At 42.2% G+C, this 18540-nt stretch overlaps 1 protein-coding gene across 1 annotated transcript in view; it reads right to left on the bottom strand.

The window, feature by feature from the left end:
* The window catches only part of dapk2b (death-associated protein kinase 2b), a 158272-nt gene that overhangs the window by 51676 nt on the left and 88056 nt on the right, over positions 1-18540 (bottom strand). The window contains exon 3 of the mRNA XM_087312398.1: positions 6339-6477. Coding sequence (XP_087168524.1) covers positions 6339-6477 — 139 coding nt within the window. The remainder of the gene's footprint in view (positions 1-6338; positions 6478-18540) is intronic.

Here is an 18540-nt window from a genome sequence, read left to right as displayed (position 1 = left end):
CACGGACAAGCGAGATCTGCCCACCAGCATGGGTTCCGGGTCAGCGCTCCCCACTTCCGGTGCCGCAGCCACTCTAATGAATAGATCTCATCCTGAAGACGGTCGGACAATCCGTGCAGGAACATGTCCCACTGCGCCTCTGCGTTCCAGCTGCATTCCGCAGCCAAGGTCCGAAACTCAATAGAGTAATCCGCCAAACTCCGATTCCCCTGGTGGAGCTCGGCGAGGATACGAGCGGCCTCTCTCCCGGAAGCGGCCCGATCAAAAACTTTCTTGAGTTCTTTGGAGAACAGGTTGAAAGTGGAACAGCATGGATGTCCTCAACGGCTGGCAGAGTGCTCCCTGTGATGCATTGGGCAGTTTTCACCACCCGCTGCAGTACCTTACACTCAGCAACAGAGCAGCTTCCATACCAGTCTGTGACACAGTTGGTCAGTATGCTTTCTATTGTGCAGCAGTAGAAGTTCACCAAGATGCCTAATGAAAGCTGGTTCTTCTTCAGTTGCCTTAAGAAGAATAGGCGCTTGTGAGCCTTGTTGACCAGGCTGGAGGTGTTGGTGGTCCAGGAAAGGTCCTTTGAGATGTGGGTCCCCAGGAACTTGAAGTATGAGACAGGCTCAACGGCCATCTCATTGATGTGGATAGGATCATGTGAGCCTGCTCATCCCTTCCTGAAGTCCACAATGTGCTCCTTGGTCTTGTTAGTGTTAAGGAACAGATTATCGTCTCATATTTATTGGTGATTAGACCATTCACTGTGGCGTCATCTGCGAATTTGATGATAGTGTTGGATCTGTTGACAGGCCTACAGTCGATGGTTAAGAGGGAGTAGAGGAAGGGGCTGAGCACACAGCCCTGTGGTACACCAGTGTTGAGTGTGACGGTGGTGGAGCAGATGTGGCCTGATCTAACATTCTGAGGTCTGTTAGTCAGAAAGTCCATAATCCAGTTGCAGAGAGGCATGTTGATATCCAGGTCTTTAAGTTTGATCAGTAACTTGGAGGGTATGACAGTGTTGAATGCTGAGCTGAAGTCAACAAACAGCATTTGTGCATGAGTGTTTTTATTGTCCAGGTGTGTGAGTACAGAGTACAGTGCTATGGAGACTGCATCTTCTGTGCTCCTGTTGCCACGGTAGGTCAACTGATGTGAGTCCAGTTTGGATGGCAGAGAGTCTTTTAAATGTGCCATGACCAACCGCTTGAAGCACTTCATGATGATGGGTGTGAGTACTACAGGGCGATAGTCATTCAGGCGTGCTGGGCTGGAGTGTTTGGGCACTGGCACAATAGAGGTGGTTTTGAAGCATGTTGGCACAGCTAGGTTAAGCGTCAGGTTGAAAATGTCTGTGATTACCCCAGCGAGCTGTTCTGCACATGCTTTGAGGACGCGCCCAGAAATACCATCTGGTCCAGCAGCCTTAAGTACATTGACCCGACTCAGTGCGGTATATACTTCTGAGGAAGTGAGTGTGATAGGTGAGTGGTGGGTTGAGGATGTGATCCTGGTGTGTAGTTTGTGATGCTGTTTGTAGTTGGTAATGATACTGATAGCTTCGCACGGTTGATGAGGGGTGAGTAGATGGGGGTAAGTAACAAAAAAAGGTGATCTGATTGACCCAGGTGGGGGAGGGGGTCACAGCGTATGCTTCAGCCATGTTTGTGTAAACATGGTCTAAGGTTTTGTTTCCGGGTGAGCAGTCTGTTGTTTGCTGATGGCTGCATAAAGTTCGTTCATAGCAAACTTGGCATCAGTATCAGGAAGAATATAAGCAGCAGTCACAATGGTGGATGTTAACTCCGTGGCAGATAATACGGTCTACATTTAACCATTAGAAATTCCAGGTTAGCAGAGCAATGTCTCCCAAGGTTGACAGAGTTTGTGCACCAAGCTTTGCTATTATAAATGCATAATCCTCCACCTTTGGTCTTACCGGAGTCATCCGTCGTTCTGTCTGCTCGGAAGGTGTGGTGCTTAGTTAGCGATACAGCATTGTCTGGTATCCCGCTGTTTAGCCATGTTTCTGTGAAAATCATGACATTACAGTTCCATAATCTTTTGCTGTGGTTGATGCGCAGTCGAATCTCATCTATTTTGTTCACCATTGACCGTACATTGGTGAGAAAGATGCTGGGTAAAGAAAGCCGGTGTGGTGTTAGCTTTAGCTTAGCTCTTAGCCCACCGCGCTTCCCCCGTCTTTGTTTACAATCTCTTCGCCGCCTCCAAGCACTTCCGCCCGGCCGGGCAGGGTGCTCAGCCTGGGGTGTTCTGGCGATCTCAGGGATGAGTCGAAGATTGTTAATAAAACTGTCCGGAATGCACAAACCAATATCCAAAATATCCTGTCCGGTGTACGATGTAAAGGCACCACTGTTCTGCACGAACAGACCTGAAATGAGCAGGAATAATACTGCAAACTGCAGAAACGGGAGAGACGCTCAGCCTTGCGTTGTGCACTTTGTCCATCTTGCCTCTAGATTACCATTACTTACAATTTCAACCTAAACATCATTTCAGATCTCATAGCACTAGACAGTAAAACCATTTCTTCTTTCTCCTACCAGAGAACTTTTCCAGCCATTCATTCAGGATAGGAGCAGCTACCACTGTGGCTCAAAACTGTCCTCTTCAAAAGCAGATTCAAACCCTCAGCTGGTCATCCGAAGGTTTCCAGAAATATATTCTTACAGACTTCTCACACATCAAAGAAACCAAGCAAAACCTCATAGAACTTCTCTTCCCACACTGTATCACTCTCCCACATCCACACACGCACACATTAGATATATGAACACGCACATTACCGTCATAGTACTTTAAGCTTACACTAAAAACATGCATACATTTTGCCCCAATTCAATTTAATTCAATTCAGCTTTATTTGTATAGCGCTTTTACAATGTAGATTGTGTCAAAGCAGCTTCACATAAATGGTCACAGTAACTGGAACAGTGTGGTTCAGGTTTTAGTGTTTAAGTTCAGTTCAGTTTAGCTCAGTTCAGTGTGATTTAATCATTACTGAGAGTTCAAACACTGAAGAGCAAGTTCATCAATGCGTAGCTCTACCGATCCTGAACCATGCGAGGCAGTGGCGACAGCGGAAAGGGAAAAAAACTTCACCTGATGGGAGTGAAGAAAAAAAACCTTGAGAGAACCAGACTCAGTTGGGCACGACCATTTTAATTTCTCCGCTGGCCAAAAGTCTTGTGCAGAGCTTAATTCGCCGTGGTTTAGGCTGGAAGATGGCCTCAGCGAAGACTTGTCTGTCCCTGGAGCGTCGCTAGAATCAGACTCATGTTCTCAACTGCCCATGACCATCAGCGCAGCAGCAGCTCAGGATATGGCCTGGTCCCGGATATGGAATCCTTGGGATCATCACGTCGCTGGTCTTGGATCCAATCAGTGACTCCGCACAATCTGAGGACCTCGGGATGAGTATCCCCAGGTGAAAATAGAAAATAAAGAAAATAATTAGCGTAGCTGCTGTTCATAGTGTATATAAGCAAGATGCAGAAGCCTGTGTGGAACCCGCTAGGTGATGCATTGAGTGTATGCTTTACTAAAAAGATAGGTCTTTAATCTAGTTTTGAACTGGGAGAGTGTGTCTGACCCTCGGACGTTATCAGGAAGGCTATTCCAGTGTTGGAGCCATGAAAGAGAAGGCTCGACCTCCTTTACTTGATTTTGCTATTCTAGGTACTACCAGAAGCCCTGAATTTTGAGATCTTAAAGAGCGAGTTGGTTTGTAGCGAGACAGAAGGTTGGTTAGATAAACAGGAGCTAGATTATTTAGAGCTTTATAGGTGAGAAGTAATATTTTAAATTCAATACGAAACTTAACAGGCAGCCAGTGTAAGGAGGATAAAATTGGGGTTATATGATCATATTTTCTAGACCTGGTCAGAACTCTGGCTGCTGCATTTTGTACTAATTGAAGTTTGTTAATAGAGGATGCTGGGCAGCCAGCAAATAGAGCATTACAGTAATCCAGTCTCGAAGTCATAAAAGCATGGACTAGCTTTTCTGCATCTGAGATGGATAGCATATTTCGTAATTTAGCGATATTTCTCAGATGAAAGAAAGCAGTTTTTGTGACATGGGATATATGGTTTTTAAAAGTTAGATTGCTGTCAAATATGACACCCAGATCTTTTATGATAGAGCTAAAACTAACTTTGAATCCCTCTAATTGTAAATTGAGTTGCGAGATCTGCTGTGTACAAGATTTAGGCCCAATAAGTAATAATTCTGTTTTGTCAGAGTTTAAGAGAAGAAAATTGTTGGTCATCCAGTCTTTGATGTCTTTGATACACTCAGTTAGTTTAGAAAGTTCAGACGTCTCGTCAGGTTTAGTTGAAATATGTAATTGAGTATCATCTGCATAGCAGTGAAAGCTGATCCCATGTCTTCTAATAATGTCTCCCAGAGGTAGCATGTAAATTGTAAACAGTAAAGGGCCTAAAACTGATCCTTGAGGCACCCCATACTTTACTGGACTGACTTTAGAAGGCTGTCCATTAATATTCACAAACTGGTAGCGGTCAGTTAAGTATGACTTAAACCATTGTAGAGCCTGTCCCTGGACACCTGTAGACTTTAAGCGATTTATGAGGATATTGTGGTCAATGGTATCAAATGCCGCACTAAGATCGAGTAAAACTAATAGCGAGACGCACCCTCGGTCAGCAGCTAAGAGTAAATCATTGGTTATTTTCACTAAGGCGGTTTCTGTACTGTGTTTAGCCCTGAAACCTGACTGAAACACTTCAAAAATATTGTTCGTCTGCAGAAAAGAGCATAATTGAGTGGAAACAACTTTTTCTAGTATTTTAGACATAAATGGAAGATTTGAAATAGGCCTATAGTTAGCTAAGTTGTTGGTGTCTAGTTGCGGTTTCTTAATAGTAGGCTTAATAACAGCTAGCTTGTAAGAGTTTGGAACATGGCCTATAGATAAAGAAGAGTTGATAATGTTAAGAAGAGGTTCTCCTATAGCAGGTAGCAGCTCTTTCAGTAATTTTGTTGGAATTGAGTCCAGCATACACGTAGCTGGTTTAGAGATATTTATAATTTTTTAGAGCTATAATTTTTTAGAGCTGGTTTAGAGCTATTTATAATTATAAGTGCCCCAGCACTTGCATCCTGCAGAAACTTGCATACTTTACTAATGCAGCCTTCCATCCTCACAGGGACATGCACACACAACTTTTTTTAACACACATGCATTACTGCTGAATCTTTTTAGCAAGGGACACCTATTTATTTCTAATGCAGCATTTATAGGCCACAGGGAAACACATACATAACTAGTGCAGCATTTTCAGCCCCGCAAGGATATGCATACTCCAAAATAGTGCAGCATTTTCAGCCCCGCAGGGAAAATCATACATCTTTAGTGCAGCCTTTCCAGCCCCACAGGCATACGCATACACCACTAATGGAGCATTTCCAGCCTTCATCGACACACATGCATCATTAAAGCAGCATTTTCAGCCCTGCGGGGATACACAAACACCACTGATGCAGCATTTCCAGCCCCGCAGGGATGTGCAGACATTACTAATTCAGCATTCTCAGTCCCACAGGGACACACATACTACACTGCCACAGCATTACCAGCCCGCAGGAACAAACATGCATCACTGTTTTTATCCAGCTAGAGATTCTCATATACATTATATCAACCCCTAAATAGTGAGACAGCTGTGTATTAACATAGCTCCCCCCTGGTTAAAGTCTTGCAATTTGAGGGATTCTTAATAGGAGTTTGACTGTCCGGTTAATACTTGCATTATGCGGAGCTTACTGGCCCCGATCTCAGATGTCTTTCCTTCCTCTACCTGGACAGCATGCCAAATATGCTATTTAATCTGTTTTCTATGTGTGAGTGTGATCTTGTGAATTGGCCATAGTAAATGTGCATCCTGATCACTTGTTGAAGTCAAGCAAAGTAATTTTTCCAGTTTTTTGGCCCACAAATATGTTCTTGGAGCTTCATATGACATGTTTTGACAATGATTTTGGTTTATTTTCTACCCTTTGAATGTATTAGAAACATTTCTGTCAATGGAGGACAAGGTAGATCTAAAATATCTAAATTTGTGTTCTGCATACATTTCCAAGAAATAGTACTAAAGCTTCAGAAAAGTTAACAGGTGTATTGTCATGCAAAATTCAGATGTTTCCATGCAATCGACCCAATTGTTCTTCACTAAAGTCCATTTCACCTAACTTCATGAGGAAGAACTAAACTGTTGCCATGACAACCATTACAGCTGTTTCTGAAAGTCATTTATATGAATCTATATCTCTGAGACAGTTATAGACAAAACTAATACCTTCAGGTCAAAATGTGCTATTTTCTTGGAGTGCAGATACTGAACTCCATTGAGGATCTGTTTGATGAATTCAGTGGCTTCCTCTTCACAAAGTGACTCTTTCTGAGCCAAGAAGTCAAAAAGCTCTCCTCCTGAAACACTGAAAAGACATTTTTAATTGGTTAGAAATGGGTTACCAGTCTAACATGAAACCAAAAAAAGTAATTTTGCCATGACAACCCAGTGACAAAACTCTAGTCTTGAGAGATTTGGTAATGAATATGTATATGAAAATGTTAATGTCATTGGTCTTGGCAGGAAACATGTAACCCCAGCAGCAAGTTTAAAAACAGGGGGAGATGGGTTGGTGTAGGAGATTATCTGAAATCGCACAATAAAAACTGCTAGTGCAAACAACACTGAAGTATATTTAAATATGTTGAAGAGAAAACTGCTGAGATTACTACTGAGGCAAAAGCAAACTATCATCTGTGCCATGAGTTGATGATGTAGTCAAACCCAGAATAGGACTAATAAGCCAACACAGCCAATATGGTTTAATTTATTTACAAATACATTTAAGCAATATTTATTACCCATTTGATTATGATTTATTTAGTGGCTTATGATATTTTTCTTTTTTTTCCCAGTGGCAACTGACAACTCCTTAAATACTGCCATGAGTCTGGTGTGTTTATGTGTTGTGTTCATGTAGTTCAGGAGTGACCAACCCTGTTCCTGGAGAGCTACCTTCCTGCAGATTTCAGTTGCTACCCATATCAAACACACCTGAACCAATTAATTAGGACCTGAACACCACGTGATAATTACAGTCGAGTGTGTTTGATATGGGTTGCATCTGAAATCTGCAGGAAGGTGGTTCTCCAGGAACAGGGTTGGAGTAGTTGTGATGTAGGTGTTGTGTCTCGTGATGTCCCATCAGTTTGTTCCATATGCTTCTTTTTACGTCATGCAATTACTTTGTTCAGTTTTCCAGCCATTTATCAATTTCAGTTCCACCTATCTAGCACCCCTGTATGTTTTCAGTTTAGTCATCCCTTGTGCAGTTATACCCCTGAGTTCAGTTTATCTATTGTCCGGTATTGAATTGCCATCATCTCCTGTGTGAGTTCATGTTCTTGGCCTGTAAGTGGTTTTGTGTAAATACAATAAATATGTGTTTTTTGATAATTCCTGTGATCCATGCGTTTGTGAGTGAGCAACCATTAAAATTATTATGTATAGAATCACTATGTGTATATACACACACACACACACACACACATATATATGTATATATATATATATATATATATATATATATATATATATATATATATATATATATATATATACACGTGTCCAGCAGTTCACACATTCCTATGTAGGCCTTTGCGATTGCTGCTGGTGCTATTTCCATACCATGTGCTGATACAGCCAGACAGGATGCTCTCCACAGTGCAGGTGTAGAACAAGCGGAAGATGTGGGGGCTCATTCCAAACCTCCTAAGACGCCTGAGAAAGAAGAGGTGTTGTTGTGCCTTCCTCAGCACTGTGTCTGTGTGAGCAGCCCATGTTAAATCTTCAGCGATGTATACTCCAAGAAACTTGAAAGTGCTGACTCTTTCCACTGGTATACCATTGATGGTGGTGGGTTCTCTCTTCTCTCTCCTGAAATCCACCACCAGCTCCTTGGTTTTGCTGATGGTGAGTGAGAGGTGGTTTTTCTCACACCACTTTGTCAGAGTGTGCACCTCCTCTCTGTAGGCCGTCTCATCATTATCTGTGATTAGGCCCACCACCGCGGTGTCATCAGCAAATTTAATGATGAAGTTGGAGCTGTGTTTGGCTGCACAGTCATGTGTGTACAGGAGTGGGCTGAGAACACAGCCCTGTAGAGCACCAGTGTTGAGGATCAGTGTGGATGATGTAATGTTGTTTATTCTGACCACCTGGCATCTGCTTGACAGGAAGTCCTGGATCCAGTTGCACAGAGAGCTGTGTAGACCCAGATCCTGGAGCTTAACCACCAGCTTGGCAGGCACTATGGTGTTGAATGCTGAGCTGTAGTCCACATTTCTCACATATGGGTTTTTGTTTTCCAGATGAGACAGAGCAGTGTGCAAGGTGAAAGCAATTGCATCATCAGTGGAGTGATTATTCCTGTTCGCAAATTGCAGATGGTCAGTGTGAGCGGGCAGTACAGAGCAGATGTGCTTTTTAATGAGCTTCTCAAAGCACTTGCTGAAGATGGGTGTCAAAGCAACTGGACACCAGTCATTCAAGGATGTGGTTTTAGCTGATTTCGCTATGGGCACAATAGTAGCTGTCTTAAAGCATGTGGAAACCACAGGCCGAGAGAGGGAGAGGTTAAAGATGTCCATGAAAACCCCCACTAGCTGGTGTGCGCATGCTTTAAGTACACGTCCAGGGATGGGCTAGTAGCTTTCAGGATGTTCACGCAACGGAAAGATCTTCTTACGTCCGCTACAGAAACAGAGAGTGTGCTTGTAGTTTCGGTTTCGGCCGCGGGAGCGCACAGTGTGTGCTCACTGTCCTGGGCTTCAAAGCGGGCGTAGAACGAGTTGAGCTTGTCTGGGAGAGACGCAGCAATGTTTACAGTGGCGGGTTTGTTACTTATAAAGTCCATGATGTTATTAAATCCCTGCCACATGCTCCTTACGTTAATGGTGTTAAATTGACCCTCTACTTTGTCTCTGTATTGAGGTTTTGCTGCTTTGATGGTTTTCCTGAGGTTGTAATTTGCTTGTTTTTATTCCTCAGCATTTCTAGATTTATAGAAATAGAATGTTCATACTGAAAGGGCTGTTTGAACTTCACCATTGATCCAAGGTTTTTGGTTGGGGTAGATTTGGACAGTTTTTGTTGGTGTAACCCCGCCGGCTTTACGCCACCCAACCCGCTCCGAGCTGGTTTCAAACCGGCGACCTTCCGCATGGGAGTCGGTTGCTCTACCAAGGAGGCTAAAGACCATGGCCTCTAGCGTCTGTCGCTAGAGCACCTTTAGAGGTCAGAGGAGTGAGGTTCTACCTGCTCAGCACTTACTAGCTGGCCTCCGTTACACTCACCCCCCTAAACCTCACTCCCATTTGGGTTACGGCACCAATGTAACCCCGCCAGTCTTACGCCACCCAACCCGCTCCGAGTTCTTTGAGTTCTTTTGTTCTATCTGCGCAGTGCATGGAGAACCCCGAAAATTCAACAGCTGTGTCTAGAACCACTGCAGATAGCCAGGTTTCTATAAGGCAGATAATGCAGCAGTTTCTTGTTTTCCGTTGGAAGAAAATGCGTGCCCGTAGCTCGCAAAGTTTGTTGTCCAGTGACTCAACGTTAGCCAGCAGAATGGTGCTTCATCTTTTCGGTTTTGTGAACCAGACTAAGGGCTCTGTTGCTGTGTTTAAAACGGAGCGTTGTTAAAGAACTCAAAGTCTGGTCTTCGATGTGCAACGAGGGAGCCAATTTCCCAAAGTTTGTGTCTGTCGTAGGTAATGAGAGTGTGTACATCCAGCAAGAAAAACGACAAAAATATAAGTAAAACACACAAAACACAACAAAGTTGGCTGGGAGATCGCAACACGGCGGCCATTCTCGGTGCCATCTTGATGTCGAAAGGATGACAGTCAGAATCACAAATGAACTAAGTCTGTTAAAAGTATGGTAGAGGTAAAGTGATTGTCTGGCAATATCTCTAAAGATCGTCTATATTTATAATAGACACAATAGGCCTATATGTAATCTCCAATGCCATGACAAGATGCAGATTTTTTTTCTATTCTCATTGTTGCCATTATTGTATTCACTTTAAATTCAGGTTGTTCACAACACAAAACTGTCATGCACAAAGTGAACATGAAGAACATAGCTTTCTCAATATAATAGGCGTGCACTAATTTCCTCTGTTTTTGGACAAAACTGCTTATGAGCTCTCAAATATGCACTGCTCACACACATATTTTCTTGCGCGCTCTCAGTACACTGCTTGCTCAGTGGGATTATATGCAGACTCACAATTTGTGTCTTGTGTACCCTCCTCCTTTCATACTTTTTGATACAATTTGAATTAGTACACTAGTTATTACCAATAACCAAAATACTAAAATAGACTTACATATTCAATTTTCAATCTTATAAATCATACCATTTTTGGCTGTATGTTATATGATGAGATATTTACAGTTTCAAAGACTAGTTAAATAGACGTTGAATGTAAAGAATACATTTTATTTTAAAAACATTTTATTTTTAAGGTTTACCATTCTAAAAAAAAAAAAAAACATTTAAACATAAATATAAGTAACGCAAGCAGAAATGTTGCTGTGATAAAAATAGGGAAAAACTTGATAAGGTATTATAGCCTACTGTAATATTCACTCTTCAAATAAATCAAATAAATTATCATGGCAACTAAAATAAAGTGAACTACTCTCTGTGGTCTTCCACATTGTTGATGAGATTTTGGAGGACATGTTCCCTGTTATCCTCTTCATTTTGAGAAGAAGCTGTCCCACAGGGCCATGAACACATATAATGGCATGTACAGTGTTTTGGACAGTAGTCTACTACAGTAAAGCACTTCAATTAATCTGTTGTGGTAATACTATAGTTGCTATGGTAACACAACAAGTGTAATACAAACAAATTACCCAGTGCTGTAGTTTTTTTCAATATAGGATATATTATTCTACAATTTAATGTAGCAAAACTACATTTTGTATTTCATTTTCTCAGTTCACTATTCTTAATACTACAGTATGCTAAAGCATTCAGTAACAAGTCGTAAATAATACTAGCCTAAAACAGGCAGTATACCTAACACTCAAAAACCCTAGTATTTATTATAGAATTTACCTTAACCTGTAAGTTATATATAAACCATATCAACACTCTTAGGATAACAATTTAACAGGAGGATCTCTGGAGAGCAGAAAGCACGAAAAATTATTAATCGAAAAATGATATTTTTTTAAGAAAAATATATTTTTATTTGTTAATGTACTGCGGGCAAAAAGTTTGTTGTAATGCAAGCGTTACTGAACATGTACCGAGTAAAATATTACTGAAAATGTATTAGTTATGCCTTTCACTGCTATGTTAGAAGAAAATTACCAAAAAAAAAATACGTTTGTAATGCATTACTCCCAACACTACTTTTCAGTGCTAATTTTTGTTGTTTTTGTATTTCTGTGTTGTTTGTTTGTGCACAACTGGATATGCAAACATATCCAATACCCATCAGGACTTTATAGACATCGGAGAACAACACCAGGCACCGGCATCTAGGGTTCCCCTTCATAAGAGAACTCCAATGTGTGTCTGTAATAAACAGACAGTGCATTAGACAACCAATCACGAAAACGGGCCAATGAAATGCCAATTGATTTGGCGGAGTTTGGCTCCACAGCTGATCCTGATGAGCCATCAACGCAATATAAGTCAGCTGCTGTAGTCAGCTCACTTGAATTGTTGCTTTAAAGTCCATTTAGAGAGGCAGATTCCCTAAGAGAGCAACAGTCGGTCAACACAACTTTTCAAAGACGCTGTTCTGACTGCGTTTCTGGATGCGGTGGTTTCAATCTCTGGATGATAGGCATGGGTATCACATCACATCACAGGTCTGGGGGTCCAGCATGTCGATGCAGAGCCCGTGGACAGCTCATGCTCTCACTGTGAGGGCATGGCTGTTGCACAGCTGTGATCGTGGCTTCATCATCCCCTGTAGCTCCCCTTGAAAGAGGTTAGCACACGGGAAGATCTGAGGATCAAAGTGGGGCTTTATCCATCGCCTCTGGTCCCGCGGACCCCCCACTTCTCCACAGCGTGCCCCATCCAAGCTTTGAGTGGTCCGGAAATGCCACCCTGGAGGAGGAGAACCGTTCTTTCCCCGGTGGAGGCTGGGGCTCCCCCATAAATTAATGTAGTGATCTGAAAAGAGCGGCTTTTCCTCCCTTTGGGTGTGGAAGCCCAATTGCTGCCAGCATGGGCAGCATGCCTTCCAACTCTCAGCTTTGGTGCATTTCGCCACAGGCTTAAGGGTGCTAAAGAATGAGGTCTTTTCTCCACCTCCAGCCACTCCGCGGGATTCTGGGAGGAAGGTAAGAGTCAATCTCTTATTTTCACCCAATGACTGTAAAAAATATGGAAGACGCGACAGCGCCTTTTCCCATTGAACGCTTTGAGGGCAAAACGCCTGCATGATGGGCACAAACTCTCGCAAAAGACTGCCTGGGCATGCGCAGTAGGACTGTCTGGTGGAGCCAGAGGAGGAGTCGCGGAATTGAGCTTCCAACCAAACGCTTGATTTAACATCAACCACGCCCCCTGAACTTCTCACTTCACCGCCGGTATCTGCACTATAACAAAGACTCACTGATGTAAATATAACCACTTATGTTTAAAAACACGCAATATTTGGTTTAAAAACGGTGTGATGTAAGCTGTTATACTTTTAAAAAAGAAATACATGTTGTAAAATATGAACAATAATATATTAAAAAAAAAACACATTTTTAGAAAGATTTTTATTTTTAATTAGCAATCAACAGAACCCAAAATAGCCTACATATCGTAGATAACAATTTACCATGCGGGAACAATTGTGCATTTAAATGATAAATACAGCAAAATTTCTAAATATAAACAGGATATTTACACATCACAACCCTGCAATTCGTCAATTTGTACAAAAAAACTTTGCAGTATTAATACATCAACTGATGTCAGCTGCACTGCAACATCGCTTGTTGTGTTTTTGTGCTTTTATTGTTTTTTATTTTTAGCCTCCATTTTTATTTGGTTTATTCGATGCCTTCATTATATCTGGCAAAGAGGAATTTACATTCATTTTAATGTTTAGTAGGAGTTTTCACATAAAAAGCCAACAGTAAATGTATAAAAATAATTTTGAACAATTACAGCTCTATTTATTATACAAGATTCGGTTAAGAACATTTGTATTTTATAACAGCAAATTCAGTAGATGAACTCATGGCATTCAGTAGATCAGTCTCTGGCAGGCGAGAGTGTATTTTGCTATCTGGGTGGCAAGGCGTGCAGCAAACTAATAAAACTTGAAGGAAACCCTGACCTTACAGAATAAACAGTGTTCCACCAGATTCTGTATGTCAGAACGTATAGTTTACTGCTGAACTCAATATATAATGGTATAAAAGACACAGAAATCTAATAATAACACTTCAGTCTCCTGCCAAAGCTTAGATGGTCTGCTTTGAGAAACTGTCAATCACAGCTGTCAATCACAATGACACGCCAAGCATTAAATTACTGCTAAAAACAAACTGTTTACAAAAATGAAAATCTGCACCTATATCAGCACGATAACCAGCGCCTTAATTGACCAGAACCATCTTTTGGGACATTTTATTTCAAGTGTAATAAAATCTTTTTTTTTGGGCTCAAGTCTTGTTCATTAACACGGAATAGGCGGGCTTTATGACTTGTACTGCAGCCACCCTCCAGAGGGCGATCTAATGGCCGAGACCTTCATTCAAAAGCAGGCTTGCGGCACACTTGTTTTCACCTGTTCCTCGGGATGCTCTGCTTCCCGGGGTGAGCACTCGACATCCCGAAGCTACCCCTCCACGGGTACATCAGCAATCGTTCCGTTGATGCTGCTCATTTGCACTCTTTAAGCTTGGTTAGCGCTGTACAGCCTGTTGTAGGAGCTCACGTGGACAGTCAGACTCGGCTATGCGCTTCAATTCGCTGTTGGCCTCCACGGGTGTGTATTTAAGCAATCACTGCTATGTTTTGATCTGTCATCTATTCAGGATGCCGATTGAGATGCTCATGCAGAAACGCATCCCCCAGATGCTTCCAGAATGGGTTGTCGGATTGTGTGTATTGAGCATGCAGTTGCTGGTTCGTAAACTGAACCCCGGTTGCATTTGCATTTCAATTGCCTGGAGCTGTTGGCATTGTTTCTCGCTCTCCGCCGGTCCCTACCGAAGCGGCAGGGAGAAACACGTGTTGGTTTACAACACGGCTGTGATAACATACATCAACCATTTTGGTGGTGTGAACTACCGCAGCATGTCTCAGTTAGCTCGCTTTCTGCTCCTCTGGAGTCTTGCAGTTAAAAAGCTGTGTGCTATTCACATTCATATATATACACATTCCAGACCAGCTTTTTAATGCTCTCAGGACAGTTAAGTTTCTGGTAGAACGGAGACGTCCAGTTGTTATGAGCACACTTCAGAGAAGCCCAGGTCACCCTGCTGTTTATCTCGAGTTGCCCTTCGCTGAATGCTTTCCCTGCTCTGCACAAAGGCGCTGGCTCTCAGCTGGCCCTGGGTTTACGCAATATGCATTTTCTTCCCCAGTGAGCCTGCTCGCACAGACACTGTGTAAAGTCAGGGAGACAAGGAGCGGGTCTCGCTCGTTGCGCCTCCTTGGTCCAACCAGACCCAAATTTCCAGAGTCACACTACTCGTAATGGCCTTACCTGAACAAGAACTTAATTTTTCTGGGAAGCGCACCCTCTGGCACCCGTGCAGGGCTCTGGAACCTCCTTGGATGATTTCTAGACAGAGCACGGTGGACTTAGTTGACCTATCAGTGTGATGGTTAACACCTTCATTCAGGCTAGAACACCCTATTTGGCATGCCTATGTACTGCAGTGGAATCTATTCATTGTGTGGAAATTTACTTTGAGAAAACCCCCAGACATGCCAGATTAGTGCTGTTTGTCTTCCTTCACACTGAAGGCATCGTACGAAAGGAATCCTAATTTTTGGGGGGGATGGAAGCACTCTGGAAAAGCACAACCTCAGCAGCCGGTTCCTCAGAGGCACATTGTCATGACTGTCAGTGACCACCTGAGGGCGCTGTAGTTCAACGGACACTGAGAGTGAACTACATCGCCTAAAAACTACAAGTCCATACATTAGGGATGGGAAGATTAACCGATATGCATCGATACGCGGTCATGCGCGTGCACGATGCGAGTGCATCGGTTGAGCAGCAGAGGATGAATGAAATTTTGGAAGCAAATCGAGATGCATCGGTTTTTGCGAGATGCATCGATTTTTCCGAGATACAGCTTATATTTTTAATATAGAATGTATTTTTTATTTATTAACAAGTGTTGTCAACCTGTTTTTGGCGCATAATTTAATCGACCTACATAAAGTAAGCCTTAGCAACGGATTTGCGGATGTGTACACTCACACTACAACTCAGTGTATCAGGTGTGCGGATGAAGCTAGTGGTGCGCCCTCAGAAAGCGCGAGAAGCAAAACAAACATATTCCCCACTGAGTTTTAAATCTAAAGTATGGCAAGCAACATTATGGATTTAAGGATGGACGACATGACAGGACATATGCAATTTGCGAAATGTGCCGCGCATCTGTAAAATACGCGGGCAGTACGACTAATCTGATATCTCACTTGAAGCGGCGCCACGGTGTTGTTGTGAAAGCATCTTCCAGTGTTTCTGCATCCCCGGCTTTCGCACTGCTTCAACCAGTTCCAAAAGTGGTGAGAAAAGCATTGCAAGTTTTTTTTTCCGTGCGCAACAGTTCTGCTCGCTCTACGCCAATAACGAATGCTATTGCATTGTTCATCTGCAAAGATATTCAGCCTAGTGTCACGGAGAACGAAGGTTTTAAACACCTCCTCCTGTTAATTTTTATTTAATTATAATAATAATAATATTAATAATAATAATGATAAAAATAATTGGGTGTCACGGTGGCACAGTGGGTAGTTTGACCACCTCACAGCAAGAAGATTGCTGGTTTGTTATATTTTTATTAGCCTGTTGTTTACAGTGACAGTGATGTTTCAAAGCAGCATAACACTGCTAGTTCACAACCTTAAGTTTTGAATAATCAGTGGCAAAATATATCTTTGTAAAACTTGTTTTCATAGTTGAAAAGTTAAATCACAATTCTTGTTGTGCAATGCTAAATTTATTTATGTTGAAAGAGTGCAAAAAAATATATATTTTTTAATATATATTGCACTTATACATTCTGTTTATCTTGAAAATACTTAAATAATATGTGCTATATGTTCTAAAATGGCCCTCTACTGTAAACTGACACTCTGGCTCTGAGAGAAGAGCCAGTTTGTAAAAAAAAGTCTTGGTTTTGCTTGGTTTATAAATAATCAAACTCATTCAATGGCACAGCATCCTCTTTCACATCATCTCATAAACTTGATCTAATTAGTTAGTGCTGAAATATCGCATCGTATCGTGATATGGGTGTGAATCGTATCGTGTTGCATCGCAATATGTCACAAATGTATCGCTAATATATCGGATCGTATTCTTTGTATCGCGATGCGTATCGGATCGGCATTATAGCTTAGATGCCCAACCCTACCATACATACTACACGCATTACACCCGGTCCACGTACACTGATCTGCCATCACAGCGGTGTCTGTTTAACGTTGATTTTCTGGACTATTTATACAACCATTCCACCTCTGTTTGTTACTGCGTCGTTTGTCTTCTTGTCTTCATGATTCGAGTAAGTCTAGTATTTCGAGTTGTGATTCCTGAGCCTTTTCTCTGATTTATGTTTCTTGTTTTGTTGTTTATTTGTACTTTGCACTTTGGACACCTTGTTTTTCTGTTTAATGCACACTGTAAATAAATCTGCACTTGGATCTGCACCCTTATGTTCCCGTTTGATCTCGCTAACGTGACACGCATGGCCTGAGATGTTTAATTCCATCCCTGAATCCCAGTTAGGATTCCGGTGGCATTATCGGTCAGCAAATTGTGCCAGTAATATGGACCGACTTACTCTCAGGTTTACCTGAGACCTCGATTCACCTTGTGCCAAGGCTCCTATAACCCCCTTTTAATATTAGGTTGTGAGAATATTACGGCAAGCACTGCCTGTGGAGGAGTCAGACCCAGCCATTTCATTGCTATGTCCGCACACTGCGCTTAATGTGACATGAGAGCATACGTCTTTAAGCAGTTCTCTTCTGTTATGATCAGCAAAAAGGAAGTGCTGTGTCAAAGTAGAGGTTGGTCCATTTTTTATTTTATGTCCCATCCTCGCTTCATGTGCCAGGGTGAGCTGTGTTCCCTGGGAGAGAGAGAGCACACTTATATAATAATATTAATAATAATAATATAAGCATTGCCTCTTTTTCTCATTTTCTATTCTACTAATAAGTTTTCCTTTTTTGGTGAACCTTAGAGAATTCGTCCAAGGCCCCCAGCACCTGATTCAGCGGAGGAGTCAAGTGCATTGCTCAGTGTGTTGTCTGGTATGCCCATTTGGTATACAGAGTTTTGGAGGCAACTATGTGCTTTCCCCCATTTCGGTTATGCCATATATGTATTATTTACCATGGTATGTTCTCCCTTTTCAGACGGACCCGTGTCTTCCATAACCGCTAACCAGCTTATCATATGTAGTACTTAGGGCTAGTCCATATGCTCTATTACCATCAAGTCTCTGCTTTTGGGTAGCAGGTGGTCTCTGCAGCGTCCTCCCCCCTTCGGGGACTGGCACGCTTCCCAACATACTATTGTATTTCTAAAATCCCTAGTTTATATTATCTAGGTAAAAGCACATTTTCAACCCCCTTTCTAAATTCTTATTATTCCCATGTAATGGTAATATTCTGAGTCTACAGGATGTTGGAAGGTTGCGCTTTTGGTGATATCAGTGCGCTCACGCTTCGCTTGGCATACTGCACATCAGGAGCGTGACGGGCTTAACTGCTGTGGTGTTTTCCATACTTTCTTCCAAAAGTCTGTTTATTACAGACACATTGGAGTTCCATTATGAAGGGGAACGTCCAAGTTACGCCAGTAACCCACGTTTCCCGAATAGGGAATGGAGACGTGTGTCTCCACTGCCACAACTTCTGAGTCTCCTGGAAGCTGAGTGATCGCCTCTTCAGTGGGCAAATTCTAGTGAGCTGACTCAACCAGCTGACTGATAAAGCATTGATGGCTCATCAGGATCAGCTGTAGAGCCAAGCTTCGCCAATTCAATTGGCATTTCATTGGCCCATTTTCTTAATCTTCAGAGTGTTGGTCGTCTAACACACTCCTAAAAATCTGTTTATTACAGACATGCATCTGTTCCCCATTTGGGAAACATGGGTTATGGACGTAACCACGGGGCTATTCCATAAACCAAGCTTAAAGAAAAAGCCAGGCTTATTTTGGTAAGTCAGGTTTATTAATGGCGGATTCGGTTTCATA

Source organism: Danio rerio, chromosome 25, assembly GCF_052040795.2.
Source record: "Danio rerio strain M-AB ecotype USA chromosome 25, GRCz13ab, whole genome shotgun sequence".
In the NCBI taxonomy this organism is placed as follows: Eukaryota; Metazoa; Chordata; class Actinopteri; order Cypriniformes; family Danionidae; genus Danio; species Danio rerio.
This window is presented reverse-complemented; position numbering and strand designations above follow the sequence as displayed.